Here is a 15,573-nt window from a genome sequence, read left to right on the forward strand (position 1 = left end):
TTACTCCCTACATATGAACATATGAAACACATTTGAAGCAATGTCTAAATGTTATTTGTGAAACAAATCTTTAATGTTCACTGCATAAAAGTATGGTGTTTAGGAAGAACTCCTAAGAAATAAGAATAGCACCCATCTCAACTGCAAAGAGGAGGAGCAGGAAGAGGAGAAAGAAAGAAAAGGAGGAGGAGCAGGAGGAAGAAGAAGAGGAGGAGGAGGGGTGCATGGTAAGAGTTGCATCACTTCAATAATAAAACACTAAGATCTTTCTATTATAAAATTAAACAAGACTTATAAGAATAATTAGTCTTTGTTTATATATATGCACTAGGAAATCACAGATCTCTCAGAGTGCCTTAGGAATGATTCTGAATTCCAGATACTTTTACGAAAGAAAATGAGAAAAATGCTAAACTAACCTAAGCAACAACTCCCCGATGTCAGAATTGTTATAACCTATATGCCTGCCAGTCTCCACAGCCTGTATCCCTGGAGGAGTCTTTTGTTTAAAAATGACTATGATAATATTTTCGTTTTTTCAAATTAATTTATTTCTTTATGATCTCCAGATACTCAGTGTTTGTGCAGATATATATGTGTTTCCTTGTGTGTGAAAAGACACATGATTTTCCTCAATTTACTTTACAACTTAAAATCAAAAAAAGAACTTTGAAGAGTCATTATATGGAATTAATGCTGAATTATGCTTAAGTAAACCAAGGGTCTGGAATGCAGGTCTCATTCTACAGTTAAAAATTAAATGTCAATGAAAGATTTTTTTAATCTTATTTTTCATCTCTGCACCCGAAGTCAGGTATGCAAAGAAGCCAATTTATGGATTTGCTGTTTGCATAATCTCACATTTTAACTGTGCAAACAAGTATTAAAGTGTTAATTTGTAATATATCATTGAGGAAGACACCAGTTTTGTTACTATTTGTGATCTTTTGTTTTAGCTGAAAATCTTTTCCAACACTTTGAAAAACACAAAGAAACTCATAAGTAAATTCATAAACACTGGTTCGGAGGTGAGATTCATGTTAAATGTTACTTTCTCTTTCTCTGTTGGAAGGAGAACTGTGTGCTGAGGAACCTCTGATGGCAACATTGTCCTGTTTGGATTTGTTCAAAGGCACAGATTCTTTGGAAGTGTGGAAAGATGCCTTGCTCTTCCTTGCATTCGCTCTCTTCTTTTCCTTCTCGAGAAGCCTGTAGTTTATAGCATTGCCAATGAATAGCCAAATGCCCGATATGACCACGATGGTCCCGCAGGCTGCATACATGTATTTGTACTCTCCGGTCTCATCGACCAATTTACCTACAAGACAGAGAACATCCTTTAAGAGGCCATGATAAAATGATAACACAACATCTGGAAGAAACTTCCTCAGTTAATCCGTATTCCTCTTATTTAAATTATTATCAAATTATACTTTAATACAGAAAACATTCCAGATGATACTTCTATATGTACTTAGTAAGGATGTAAGCAGACATCTACAGGCTTACCTTTTACCGGCATGTTGCATTTATTGAAAACTATTTCTGCCAACAAAATATATAATCAAAAAAAAAACTAGACATATCTGTGTTTGTAAATTAAGACATAGGAATATGAGGCATTTTTGTATACAGACATGTGGCTTCATGTGTATTTATTAATTTACTTTAGATACTTTGAGATTACATCATTTCCTCACATTTCTTTGTTTCTTTATGTTAATACTGAAACAGTTACATTCTTTTGGAATGTTTACTAATCAATGTTTGGTGTGGTTAACTAATGGCTTCACCACGCACGCTCATCAGAGACTTAGGTTTATCTGTGATGTCATCCTTTATCATCACTGTCAAGTGCCCTGTGCACTATGGACTCTTCTCTTTTTAATTTTTTCATTATTAGAGTTAACAAAATAAGGCCTCGTTGCTTTCTATTTTTTAAAGGATCTATTTTAGCATGTGTGCATTCATGTGTGTGTGTGTGTGTGTGTGTGTGCGCGCATGTGTTTTCATTCACATGTATTTGCATGTGCCCTTGGAGGCCAGAGGAGGAGGATGGATCTCTTAGAGCTGGAGTTATAAGCCATTGTGTGCTCTCTGATGTGGGTGCTAGGAACTGAACCTGGGTCCTGTGGAAGAGCAGCAAGTACTCTTAACAGATGGGCTGTTTCTCTCCACTCTCAAGATTGTAAACTTTTTTTGAAATTTAAATTTATTTTTTAAATGTATTCACTTTACATCCTGATGGTAGCCTCCTGCCTCCCTCCACACCTCTCTTGCTCCCTCATCTTCTCTCTGTCCTACCCTCCCTCTCTCTACCCTTCATCCCTCTCCCCTAGTCCTCAGAAAGGGAAAGCCTTCCTCCCTTACCAACTGACCCCAGCCTATCAAGTTTCATCTGGACTGCCTACATCCTCTTCCCCTGTGGCCTGGCAAGGCCAAACTGCTAGGGGGAAGTAATCCAAGACCAGGCAACAGAGTCCATGTCAGAGACAGTCCCCACTTCCCTTTCTAGGGGACTCACTTGGAGACTGAGGTTGTCTTAAATGACTCTCATTATAGCTCATGTTTTTAACCATGTTGCAGAATGGATTCACCCAATCTCTTCTATAGACAGGTGCTGTGCCACTTTGGAGGTTAAATACCTTCTTCGTTTTACTGAATCTGCAAACTAGCCTGGAAGAACTTATTTGTTTGTTCCATTTGTTTAAAACTATTCTGATGGCACTAAAGCTGAGGATTAGCTGAGTCTAAAACATTTTTTAGCTCATGTTTAATTTTTCATTTTCCTCATGTGAGCATTAACTTCTTAATAAGTCCTAAGGACAAACTTTGACATTAGCATGTTTGTTAGACAGCACTTACACCCCAAGGGATTGTGGTGTAGACCCTCGAGTGCACCTCTTTACCAGGCTCTCCAGCATTTTGACAATATTACAGTTAGTACTAAATCGAGCTTTGTGAAATACACCTATTTCAGAAAACTCTGCTTTAATTAGGAACAATTAGGAAGGAGCAATCAGGGTTCAGTGAGCTTGAGTAAGCATCACACATACATTGTAGAAAATTTACATCACATGACTCTGAGCACCAGGGGGTAGACAGAGACCCTCAATGAATGAGCTGTATTCATTATACACATGCAGTGACAGGGAGGGAAGTCCCACTGGGAATAACCATTAGCACCATCATCACCACCATCAAAAATATTTAAACATGGAACACTAAAGAAGGTTTTAACTTAAATCATGCAGGGGATGCATTTGCCATTTGCCATTATACTGTGCGTTTAAACAGTAGTGCTGTCTCCCATAGTATCGAAGAATACTCCCAATATATTTCAAAAGGAAGCCACAAAGCGATCCATAGGAAAACCAACCAAACCCACTGAGTATAGAATGACTATTTTACCCATGTCTTTCCCTCCCTTTTTTTCCTTCTAGTCTTATTTATTTTTGTCCTGATTTTTCTCTCCTCTCCTTCTCTCTCGCCAGCCCTTCTCCATCTGAAAAAAATTTAGGCCTTTTTCTCAACTTCTTGATGTAGTTTCATCAGCAGGAATTTTAGGATAGATACTTCCACAGCTGTCTTTGAAACAATTTCAGATCTTGCAAACTACATCTCATCTCTCATTTAGAAATATGTAGCAGACATTATTTACTCAAAAAACTAAACAGGAATGCATGTTCCTTCATCTCTAGTCTTCACCATTAACATAAAAATCCAAATTCTAATCCTTTCAGGATATTATGTTATATTTTTGCTCATTTTTTGTAAGAAAACTAATTACCTGTTCACTAATATTAGCCATACTTTAGACATGTATATAGTCTTAAAATCATAAAATAACTGATATACATGATAATCCCAATGTATGGTACACATCATCAATCCAACTTATGTTCATAACTTTGTAATCACAGGCTCTTAAATTTTGGGTTATACCACCCAATTATAAAAATTTCAAGTGTAAAATCTCTCCAGTCTTTTAGGCAACTCGAGTTATTTACATTAATCATTTAATAAATTAAGAAAGCACTTAATCACCATGAACAAAGTACTTGTTCACAGATACTGATGCTATCCATTCTGCTGTCATTGATGAGATTCTTTTTTAACATTTATTTTTAATTTATGTATTCACTTTACATCCATATTGTAGCACCTCCTTCCCCTTCCTCCCAATCCCTCCCTCCCACCTTCTTTCCTCTTCACTTTGTCTTCAGAAAAGTGGGGACACCCCTCCCTTACTAACCCACACCAGCACATGAGGACTGAGTTGCTCCTCCTCCACTGAGGCTAGGGCAGGCGGCCTGGGCAGGGCAAAGTGATCAAAAGCAGGCAACAGAGTCCATGTCATAGCCAGCACCCACTCAACTTACTAGGGCACCCACATGAAGTTCAAACTGCCCATCAGTTACATGTGTGTAGGGGGCACTGCAAGAACACCAATACAGTCAACTAACATAGACCCATAGGGGCTTACAGAGATGGAAGCACCAACCAAAGAAAAATATTCTTACCAGCAAGAGGAGGGCCGATAAGAACTGGGCCACACTCTGTGATTGTGACAAGTCCCACAGCACTGGAAAACCTGGCAGGTCCGACGTGGTCCATGAGACTTTCATAGAGGACAGAGGAAGTGCTTCCAAATCCAAGGCCAAAAAATATAGCGTAGACCACCAAAGCTGCATAGGTGTCGGCCAGGGGGCAGAGGAGATGGCATATGCCAGTGAAGATGATTGAAATGCTGAAATAGTACTGGATCCGTGGACGGATTAACTTGGTGTTTGCTATTAATCCTCCAACAGGCCGAGAGAACATATCAACAAAAGCCATCACAGACAGCAATAAAGCTGAGTAATAATCATCCACTCCTTTGTTTTTAGCATATGGAGTCAAGAATAAAACAGGGGCAAAAAACCCTATAAACATAATGATACTTCCAGACAGGTAGATTATAAATCCTCTATGCTTAAAAAGTCTAAAATCTAACATCATATTAATCCTGTCTGCTAGTGATAACTTATTGGCATTCTTCGTATTTGGATGTCCTGAATCAATCTTACTTTTATTAGATGTTAAAGTACGTGGATTTTTCACAACTGGTCTCATAAGGGACCCACCAAAACAGCTGTGTAAAAATACGCCTCCCAAAATTAAGAAGCTTCCCCTCCAGCCATATTGGTTATACAGGTACTGACTGAAAGGAGCCAGGGTGCTTAAGAAAACAGGACTTCCAGTCATGGCTAAGCCAATTGCCAAGGGTCTTCTCCTATAGAAGTACTGTCCGAGTATTGTTAAGGCTGGTTGCAGGTTGAATGCTAGTCCTAAACCTAAAACAGAAAACAAAAACAAAACAAAAGCAACAAAACAAAACAAAAATGACAAAGGGGGAAAGAAAACACAAACACATTATGTCACTCACCAAAGAACTTCCCCACAATGTTCATGACAGAGTGTGAGACAATCATACATCCTACAGGGAGTTGAAATCTTTGAAGATTATAAACAGAATTGTAATTGTACAAAAAAGAACCAAATTGGTTTTCATAACTAAACCTAGTAGGAATGTTTCAAAGTCTGTTTCAAGGAGCAGAAATAAGGAAATACTGAGGTATGAAAAAATATCTAAGAAGAGGCTATAGTGAGGACAAAATTACAAACCCTAAATCATAATAATATAATCCCACAGATAAATTAGTGATGCCCTTCTCATATGTACTTATATGTAAATAAACAAGCAAGATTTATTTCTGGTGAGATTTAAAATTGGGGCTACTATGCTCTGACAGTAAAACAAATTTTAAACAGACTAAAACAGTCACAATTTTTAACTATCTTCCACCTGTTCACATATTTCTTTCAATATTGTGCAAGAATAAAATTGAGAAATAAATTTCTTTCATTATTTCAATGCACATCCACCACATTCTAAATTTAGAGTCTAGAGATCTACACATGGCCTAATTAAAAATGATTTCCTTTTATGAGTTGGTGTATAGTTTATCCTCAGGAGTTTTGGTTGATTCATTGGGGACAAGTGCCAACCATGAGATCCTTGGCCCTGCTGGTTCCCATCTTTGAGAGACAGGTTATCTTGCAGATCACCGAGACATGATTCTACTCTAGATGAATAATGCTTTAAAAGCATATAACTGATTTACAATAAGCTCTTCCGCTACACTAGCGCTGGTACTATTCTATTTTAAAAATCAGTATTAAGGTAAGAATCCTTCATCCTACTCATTTGGATAAACGGAAACCGTATATTCCTAAGTAGTTAAGTACTCAACGTCTGGGGTCACAGCACTAAGTACAAGTACTCCAATGCTTGATGATGTTTGCTGACTTTAATTTCCTCTGAAAGCTGTGGGATGAACCAAAACCATACTTTAGGGAAAAACAGGATGCAACCTTTCCAACGTCCCTTAAGCACATCATTGAGATATGCAGAAAGGGTGCAATTGGCTGATTCTCATCACTTTATGGGCAGGTAGTGTGTAAGCAGAGGAAGCTGAGCTAAGACCCAGGTATTGTATTTCATTTATCTTTATTCATTTTATCCCTACAAAAAAGACGAGGACTTTTTGCTTTTACATGTTATGCCAACTAAGTAAAGTGAAACACATTGGTCCACTCTAAAAACACCACACAGTGGTTCATTCTAGAAACACCAGGCCTCTGAGACTCAAACACATGGAGCTGTACTGAAATAGCAGTGAAATTACTGACAGCTCAAACACAGGAACATCAAAGCTATGGCATCCTTACTACACTACACCTTCTTTGTCTTCTCTGCTGAGATACAGGAACGTCAGGGTATCTGTATACAGGACATACGGACAGTCTTTTCATAACAATGCTTAGCTCTGGCATGCAATATTTTGATATGATATTTAAAATATAAAAAATGTGTTTTGCCATACAAAAATGTGAGAGGAACATAGAGTGGTTACAAAAGCAACGAATTATCATCACTATTATTGTAGCTCTTTGTTCTCAGCATGTAGCCCAGGTGGGTCTTGAACTCACTGTGCAGCTCAAACTACCAAAGGACTCACAATCTCTTGGTGCAGTTTCTGCAGTGCTGGTTTTATAAGCATTTACCACAATGGCTGCTATTCATTGGCCTCTAAAGCTATGTTTTTCTTCATCAAAGTACAAATAAGTATAAATGTAGACTGATCTCCACTCAAAAATAAGAAATGTTGATGTAGCCTTAAGTAGACTGAAGTCCAATTTTTCTTAAAATATGAAATGTAGATTTTTTAAATGAAATTTATTCATAAGGAATATAAATATTGCACAGTATAGGTTGCTTTGAGTGAAAGGGACTCCCTCAGATGTCACAGTGTTGTCATTCCCAAGGTCTGCGAGAGTGCTTGTAAGTACTTCACTAAGGGAGAGACAGACTAATGCGCAAGAGCTAAAAACAAACTTGTCAAGACTTTTGTTGTTCATGTTTAACCAGTGTTATCTGAAAATATCTACTTGTCTTAAAATATCTATTTTTAACTTATTATTACTGGTAAGTTAGATACTCTAAACAGGACTAATAGTATGTTTTATAGAGTTGTTACACCAGGAGGTAGTCACACCACCACCACAACTCCCTCAAGAGTAAAAAGTGACCAAGTTAAAACAACTCAAGCAGCTTCTGCTTCCATATCTGTAGGATGACACACAAATAACCATGTAATGAATTTTTTAAAAATTATCTCTTAAAGTGAAATGTTTAGTCCTACCATAGGTACTATTTTAATGCATAAGATTAAAAAGAACCACCTAACAATAGACTTGTTTCAAGAAAACAAACTCAAACAGAACATTTAGAATTGTTTCTTATTCATCCCTTTCAAACAGTCTATATGAAAAAGAAATTGGCTTACCGGTAAGGAAGCCAACGGTGAGGTAAAGTTCTGTCACAGTGTTGCTGAAAGAAGCTGAGATCATTCCAATACAGCATAATAACCCTCCGCACATCACCACTGGCCGGCTGCCATACGTATTCACCAAGACACTACTGATGGGACCTGAGGTAGACAAGTGATGAAAACATATTAGTTGAGGGGGTCAAAGGTTTATCCTTAATATTCTTTGTTCTGAATGCTAAGAAACTGCAGCTTAGTGATCAAGGAAGATAAGTCCCTACATAATATAATTGTGGCTTTCCAATATGCCACATTGACTGATCTGTTTCTAACTTTTGTTTTGCATTCCTGGGCCAAGGTGATCTTGTCTCAAAGGTCTGATTATCTGGAACTAGAGAGAAACATTGGCATTTACACCTGGAGAGCTATTTTATTTTACTTATTTTTAAAGGATTTATTTTATCTTGTGTATGCATGCACTTTAATGTAAACACTCACATGTGCGGTATATGCCACCCTTAGAGGTCATAATGAGATGTCAGGTTCTCAGGGGCTTGAACTACCTCTGAGCTGTCTTTTTTTAATTATTATTAATTTCTTCACATTACATCTCAATGGCTATCCCATCCCTTGTATCCTGTCATTCCCCCTCCCTCCCATTTCCCCCTTACTCCTCTCCCCTAGGACTGTGACTGAGGAACACCTCCTCCCCCTGTATATGCTGAGCTGTCGTTTACGCCCACGCTTCCTTCGTTTAAGATGCTGGCTGTTGCTGTGCACATGGCAATCGCACATCACTAGTACAGCTATCATGCTACGCGTGCTTGGACTTTGTATTAAATCCTATGATTTCCATGACCATAAATTCCCATTTTAAAGAATATGAAAATGAATCCTGACTTCACTCCAATGTTCATTATGTGACCTATTGTCACAACACCATGAACGCAGCAGCATAAAACCATACAGAGTGAGGGCGGCTTCTTGGATGAAGCTGCCCACAGGATGAGGCGATCCTACCTAAGAAGGTTCAGGAAGAAATGTCACAGCTTATTTAACATATATTTTCCAGTGCATTTGTGTGAATGTATATGCAAGTATAAGCATTCAAAAATAATTAAGGTCATTAAAATAATGTATATTTAATTATGTGCAGAGATGCTGTTTAAGGCATTATAAAATATAAATTATAAACCTTAAAGCATTGTGTTCTGCTTTAGTGGACAATATTTTTGGTCTTGCAAAAATGCAAATGTAACTTAAAAACTGAACTCATATTTGCTGAAAGTCTGTTTTATACAGTCTTCCCAATTAGAAATAATTTCCTTTTAAATCTCATCTATAACTTAAAATTATATTTCATATGAAACTAGGGATACTGCTTTAAGGGAAATAAATACACATTAGGTCAGAATTGAGGTCCAAATTTGGTCTAGAAAAATAAATTCTTATCCTGTAGGGCAATTTGAAATTTTCTTGCATCCAATCATGCTGCATTTGAGAATATTTATGTGATAAAGTTAACATACATTGAAATTCAGTTACTATTGTACACACATTCATTCATGCAAGTATAATTAGTTACAATTTAATTTTCAAGTGAGATGACTCAAAAACAATATAAAACCTCATATTAAAAGCAGCAGAAAAGATAACATTTTAAAAGACCTAATTAATATAATACACGTATTCCAAAACAGTGCGGTTGGGAAACAAAAGTAAAGGATAAATGATTAAGATGGGTGAAAGTAGCAGAACTCTGTTCTTAATATGGTAAAGTTTCCTTAGTGATGCGATAAAAACAAAAGAATTGCATGTTATATAATACTTAACATGACCCTTTAATTATAAAATGAGCATCCTCCATGGAAGGCATATAGCTAGATTAAATAGTTTTGAGTGAAAGAGAAAAAGACAATCAGAATAAATTGTGATCATTAATTATTAAACTCAGTTGTAGATGATTCATGGATTTTTTTTTCTGTTTCTTTTCTCAAAATTAGTTAACTGACTCAACTTAATTCAGCTAAATTAAATTCATTGCCTAAGCTCTCAGAATAAAGCGAGCTGACGTACATAAAGAACAAAATAATAAGCAAAACACATTATAATCCTCAATATATTCTAATTTAGAAAAGAAACGAATGAAATGCATTATGAATGATGATAGATATTATGATAAATAGAAAATCGAAACAATCCAAGGTGCTCATCAATTACCAGGACTAACAAATTGATACATGCTCAGCTCTTATATATTGTGTTCCATTTTTGGTGAGGTGCCTGAGTAACTCATGGACAAATGACATACTTCATTACTATATTGATAAGGACCTTTGCCTAAATTTCACAAATACAAAGAGGAATTGAGCCACAAATCACAACCTAATTTGTAATGTATGCCAAGCAGTTACACATCTATGGCCCTAGGTTGCATTAATCTCACGCAATGAGTGCTTTCTCATTGCTGCTATTAGATAAGGAGAGCTGTGAAAACAGACTTAGTGATGTTGGTGTTCCTTTGTAGAGAAGGAGTCTTAAATGAAGTTTCCAACCTTTTTTTTTTTTTCATGTAACCGTTGACTTTTCTTTTCTTTTTTTTTTAACACATTTTATTGAAAAATAAAATAATTCATATTACATCTCATTTTCTATCCCATCCCATGCATCCTCCCATTCCTCCCTCCCTCCCGCTTTCACCCCAATCCCCCTTCCCTATGACTGTGACTGAGGGGGACTTCCTCCCCCAGAATATGGTGCTAGGGTATCAAGTCTCTTCTTGGTAGTCCGCTATCCTTTCTCTGAGTGCCATTGGACCTCCCCAACAAAGGGACATGGCCAAATATGGGGCACCAGAGATCCTGTGAAAGTCAGTCCCCAGTCTCCACTTAACTGTGGAGAATGTTCTGTCCCTTGGCTAGATCTGGGTAGGGGTTTGATGATGGCTGCACGTTTTGTCCTTGGTTGGTGCCTTTGATCAAGCAGAACCCCTGGGCTCAGATCCACCCATCATAATGTTCCTCTTGTAGGTTTCTTGGACCCTCTGGATCCACCTACTTCCCTATCCCCTATATTTTTCTCACCTAGAGTCTCAATAGGATGTCCTCACCTCTATCCCACTTTCCTGGTAGGTGCAGACTTTCATGGGACCTGCCCCTTGGGCTAGTGTCCAGTTATAAGTGAGTATATACCATTTGAGTCTCTCTGCTTCTGGGTTAACTCACTCATTATGATCATTTCTAGTTCAATCCATTTGTCCACAAATTTCGGGAATTCCTTGTTTTTAATAGTTGAGTAGTATTTCATAGTGTAAATGTACCACAGTTTCTTTATCCATTCTTCTACTGAGGGACACTTAGGCTGTTTCCATGTTCCGGCAATTATGAATAAAGCTGCTATGAACATAGTTGAGCAAATTTTCTTGTGTGTGCTGGAGCATCTTCTGGGTATATTCCAAGGAGTGGAATAGCTGGGTCCTAAGGAAGCCCTATTCCCAGTTTTCTGAGATAGCACCAGATAGATTTCCAAAGTGGCTGTACTAGTTTGCATTCCCACCAGCAATAAAGGAGTGTTCCTCTCTCTCCACATCCTCGCCAGCACGTGTTGTCACTTGAATGTTTGATTTTAGCCATTCTCATGGGTGTAAGATGGAATCTCAGAGTTGTTTTGATTTGCATTTCTCTGATTACTAGAGATGTTGAGCATTTCTTTAAGTGTTTCTCAGCCATTTGATATTCCTCTGTTGAGAATTCTCTGTTTAATTCTGAGCCCCATTTCTCAATTGAGTTATTTGGTTTGGTGGCTTTTAATTTCTTGAGTTCTTTATAAAGTTTGGATATTAGACCTTTGTCAGATGCAGGGTTGGTGAAGATTATTTCCTAGTCTCTAGGCTGTCACTTTGTTCTTTTGACAGTGTCTCCTGCCTTACAGAAGCTTCTCAGTCTCATGAGGTCCCATTTATTAATTGTTGACCTTAAGGCCTGGGCTGTTGGTGTTCTGTTCAGGAAGTTGTCTCCTGTGCCAATGTGTTCCAGGCTCTTCCCCACTTTTTCTTCTAACTGATTTAGTGTCTCTGGTTTTATATTGAGGTCTTTAATCCATTTGGACTTGAGTTTTGTGCATGGTGACAAGTATGGGTCCAATTGCATTTTTCTACATGTAGAAATCCAGTTAGACCAGCACCATTTGTTGAAGATGCTATCCTTTTTCCATTGAATAGATTTGGCTTATTTGTCAAAAATCAGGTGACTATATGTGTGTGGATTCATATCTGGGTCAATTCGATTCCATTGATCAACCAGCCTATTGCTGTGCCAGTACCATGCTGTTTTAATTACTATTGCTCTATAGTACAGCTTGAGATCAGGTATGGAGATTCCTCCTGAGGATCTTTTATTGTACAAGATTGTTTTAGCTATTCTGGGTTTTTTGTTTTTCCATATAAAGTTGAGAATTGACCTTTCAATGTCTTTAAAAAATGTGTAGGTATTTTGATAGGGATTGCATTGAATCTTTAAATTCCTTTTGGTAAAATGGCCATTTTTACTATGTTGATTCTCCCGATCCACGAACAAGGGAGATCCCTCCATCTTCTCAAGTCACCTTCAATCTCTTTCTTTAGGGACTTAAAGTTTTTTTCAAACAAGTTTTTCACTTGCTTGGTTAGAGTTACTCCTAGGTATTTTAAATTGCTTGTGGCTAACATGAAGGGTGTAGATTTCCTAATTTCTTCCTCTGTATGATTGTGATTTGTAATAGGAAGGCTACTGATTTTTTTTTAGTTAATTTTGTAACCAGCCGGTTTGCTGAACGTGCTTATCAACTGAAGGAGTTCTCTGGTGGAATTTTGGGGGTCACTTATGTACACTATCATATCATCTGCAAATAGGGATAGTTTGACTTCTTCCTTTCCCATTTGGATACCCTTGACCTCCTTTTGTTGTCTTATTGCTCTGGCTAAGACTTCAAGAACTATATTGAAGAGATATGGAGAAAGTGGGCAGCCTTGCCTCGTTCCCAATTTTAGAGGAATTTCCTTGCCTATCTCACCATTTACTTTGATTTTGGCTATTGGCTTGCTGTATATAGCCTTTATTATGTTGAGGAAAGTGCCTTGTATCCCCGATCTCTCTAAAACTTTAAACATGAATGGGTGTTGGATTTTATCAAATACTTTCTCTGCATCTAAAGAGATGATCATGTGGTTTTTTATTTTCAGTTTGTTTATATGGTGAATTACATTGATAGATTTCCGTATATTAAACCATCCCTGCATCCCTGGAATGAAGCCTACTTGGTCATGATGAATGATATCTTTGATGTGTTCTTGTATTCGTTTTCCAAGTATTTTATTTAGTACTTTTGCATCAATGTTCATAAGAGAAATTGGTCTGAAATTCTCTTTCTTTGTTGAATCTTTGTGAGGTTTAGGTATCAATGAGACTATGGCCTCATAGAATTAATTTGGTAATTTTCCATCCATTTCTATCTTTTGGAGTAGCTTGAATAGTATCAGTATTAGCTCACCCTTGATGGTCTGGTAGAATTCTGCACTGAAACCATCTGGCCCTGGTCTTTTTTCAGTTGGGAAACTATCGATGATTGCTTCTATTTCTGTAGGGGAAATGGGACTATTTAGCTTGTTTATCTGTTCTTCACTCAACTTTGGCAAGTGAACTTGATCAAGAAAATCGTCCATTTCCCTTAGATTTTCAAATTTTGTGGCGTATATGCCTTCAAAGTAGGATCTTATGATTCCCTTTTCATTTCTGATTTTGTTGATTTCAATACTGTCTCTCTGCCTTTTAGTTAGTTTGGCTAACGGTCTGTCTATCTTGTTGATCTTCTCAAAGAACCAGCTCTTGGTTTTGTTGATTCTTTGGACTGTTTTCTTAGTTTCTAATTTGTTAATTTCAGCCCTGAGTTTGATTATTTCCAGACGTCTGCTCCTCTTGGGTGATTCTGCTTCTTTCTTTTCTAGGGCTTCCAGATGTGTTGTTAAGTTGCTTATGTGGGATGTTTCCAATTTCTTTTTAAAGGCACTTAGTGCTATGAATTTTTCTCTTAGCACTGCTTTCAATGTGTCCCACAAATTTGGGTATGTTGTTCCTTCATTTTCATTGAATTTCCGGAAGTCTTTTATTTCTTCTTTTATTTCTTCCATGACCCACGTGTCATTAAGTAGAAAGTTGTTTAGTTTCCATGTGTGAGTAGGCTTTTTGTTATTTCTGTTGTTGTTGAAATCCAGCCTTAGACCATGGTGATCTGATAAGATACAAGGTATTATTTCAATATTCTTGTATCTGTTGAGGCTTGCTTTGTGACCTACAATGTGATCAATTTTGGAGAAGGTTCCATGGGGTGCTGAGAAGAAAGTATAGTCTTTTGTGTTTGGGTGGAAAGTTCTGTACACATCTGTTAGCTCCATTTGATTCATGGTGTTGTTTAGTGATGTGATTTCTCGGCTCAGTTTCTGTTTCAAAGACCTATCCTTTAGTGAAAGTGGAGTGTTGAAATCTTCCACTATTAATGTGTTGGAATCAATGAGTGGTTTAAGCTTTGTTAATAGTTCTTTTACAAATGTGGGTGCCCTCGTATTTGGAACATAGATGTTCAGAATTGTGATGTCATCTTGGTTGATTTTACCCTTGATGAGTATGAAGTGTCCTTCCTCGTCTCTTTTGATTAATTTTGGTTGAAAGTCTATTTTGTTGGATATTAGGATGGCTACACCTTCTTGCTTCCTGTGACCATTAGCTTGGAATATATTTTCCCAGCCTTTTACCCTGAGGTAATGTCTGTCCTTGTGGGTGAGATGTGTTTCTTGGATGCAGAAGAATGTTGGGTCTTGTTTATGCAACCATTCTGTTAGTCTATGTCTTTTTATTGGAGAATTGAGACCATTGATGTTCAGAGATATTAATGACCAGTGACTGTTAAGACCTTTCATTTTGATGTTTAAGTTGAGGGTTTGTGAGGTTGTGATTTTGCAATGGTGTAGTTATCTATTTTCTGTGTAGTTTTGGTTGTAACTCATTCCTGTGTGGTGGAGTTTTCCTTCTAGTAGCTTCTGTAATGCTGGATTTGTGGATAGGTATTGACTGAATTTGTTTCTGTCATGGAATATTTTGTTTTCTCCATCTACGGTTATTGATAGTTTTGCTGGGTACAGTAGTCTAGTCTGGCATCTCTGGTCTCTTAGGGTTTGCAGGACCTCTGTCCATGCCCTTCTGGCTTTCATGGTCTCAGCTGAGAAGTCGGGTGTAATTCTGATAGATTTGCCATTGTATGTTATTCTGTCTTTTTCCCTTGCAGCTTTTAATTTTTTTTCCTTTAGTCTGTATATTTTGTGTTTTGATTATTATGTGGCGGGAAGATTTTCTTTTCTGATCTATTCTATTTGGTGTTCTATAGGCCTCTTGTATGTTCATATGCATCTCCTTCTTCAGATTGGGAAAATTTTCTTCTATAATTTGGTTGAAGATATTTTCTGGGCCATGGAGTCAGGCGTCTTCTCTATCCTCAATGCCTATTATTCTCAGATTTCTTCTTTTCATGGTGTCCTTGATTTCTTGGATGTTCTGTGTTAGGAACTTTTCTGATTTAGCATTTTCCTTGATGGTTGATTCCAGTTCTACAATTGTATCTTCAAGTCCCGAAATTCGTTCCTCCGTTTCCTGGATTCTGTTTGAGAAGGCCG

At 37.3% G+C, this 15,573-nt stretch overlaps 1 protein-coding gene across 1 annotated transcript in view; it reads right to left on the minus strand.

Moving 5' to 3' along the window:
• Nucleotides 1–519: 519 nt before the first annotated feature.
• Slc16a7 (solute carrier family 16 member 7) overlaps nt 520–15,573 on the minus strand; it is a 50,667-nt gene continuing 35,613 nt past the window's right edge. Inside the window, exons 2-4 of the mRNA XM_051170775.1 lie at nt 7,893–8,036; nt 4,524–5,336; nt 520–1,318 (exon numbers count right to left, since the gene is read on the minus strand). Of these exons, the coding sequence (XP_051026732.1) occupies nt 1,041–1,318; nt 4,524–5,336; nt 7,893–8,036 (1,235 nt within the window). The 3' untranslated portion in view covers nt 520–1,040. The remainder of the gene's footprint in view (nt 1,319–4,523; nt 5,337–7,892; nt 8,037–15,573) is intronic.

This window comes from Acomys russatus, chromosome 28 (genome assembly GCF_903995435.1).
Source record: "Acomys russatus chromosome 28, mAcoRus1.1, whole genome shotgun sequence".
NCBI classification, from domain to species: domain Eukaryota; kingdom Metazoa; phylum Chordata; class Mammalia; order Rodentia; family Muridae; genus Acomys; species Acomys russatus.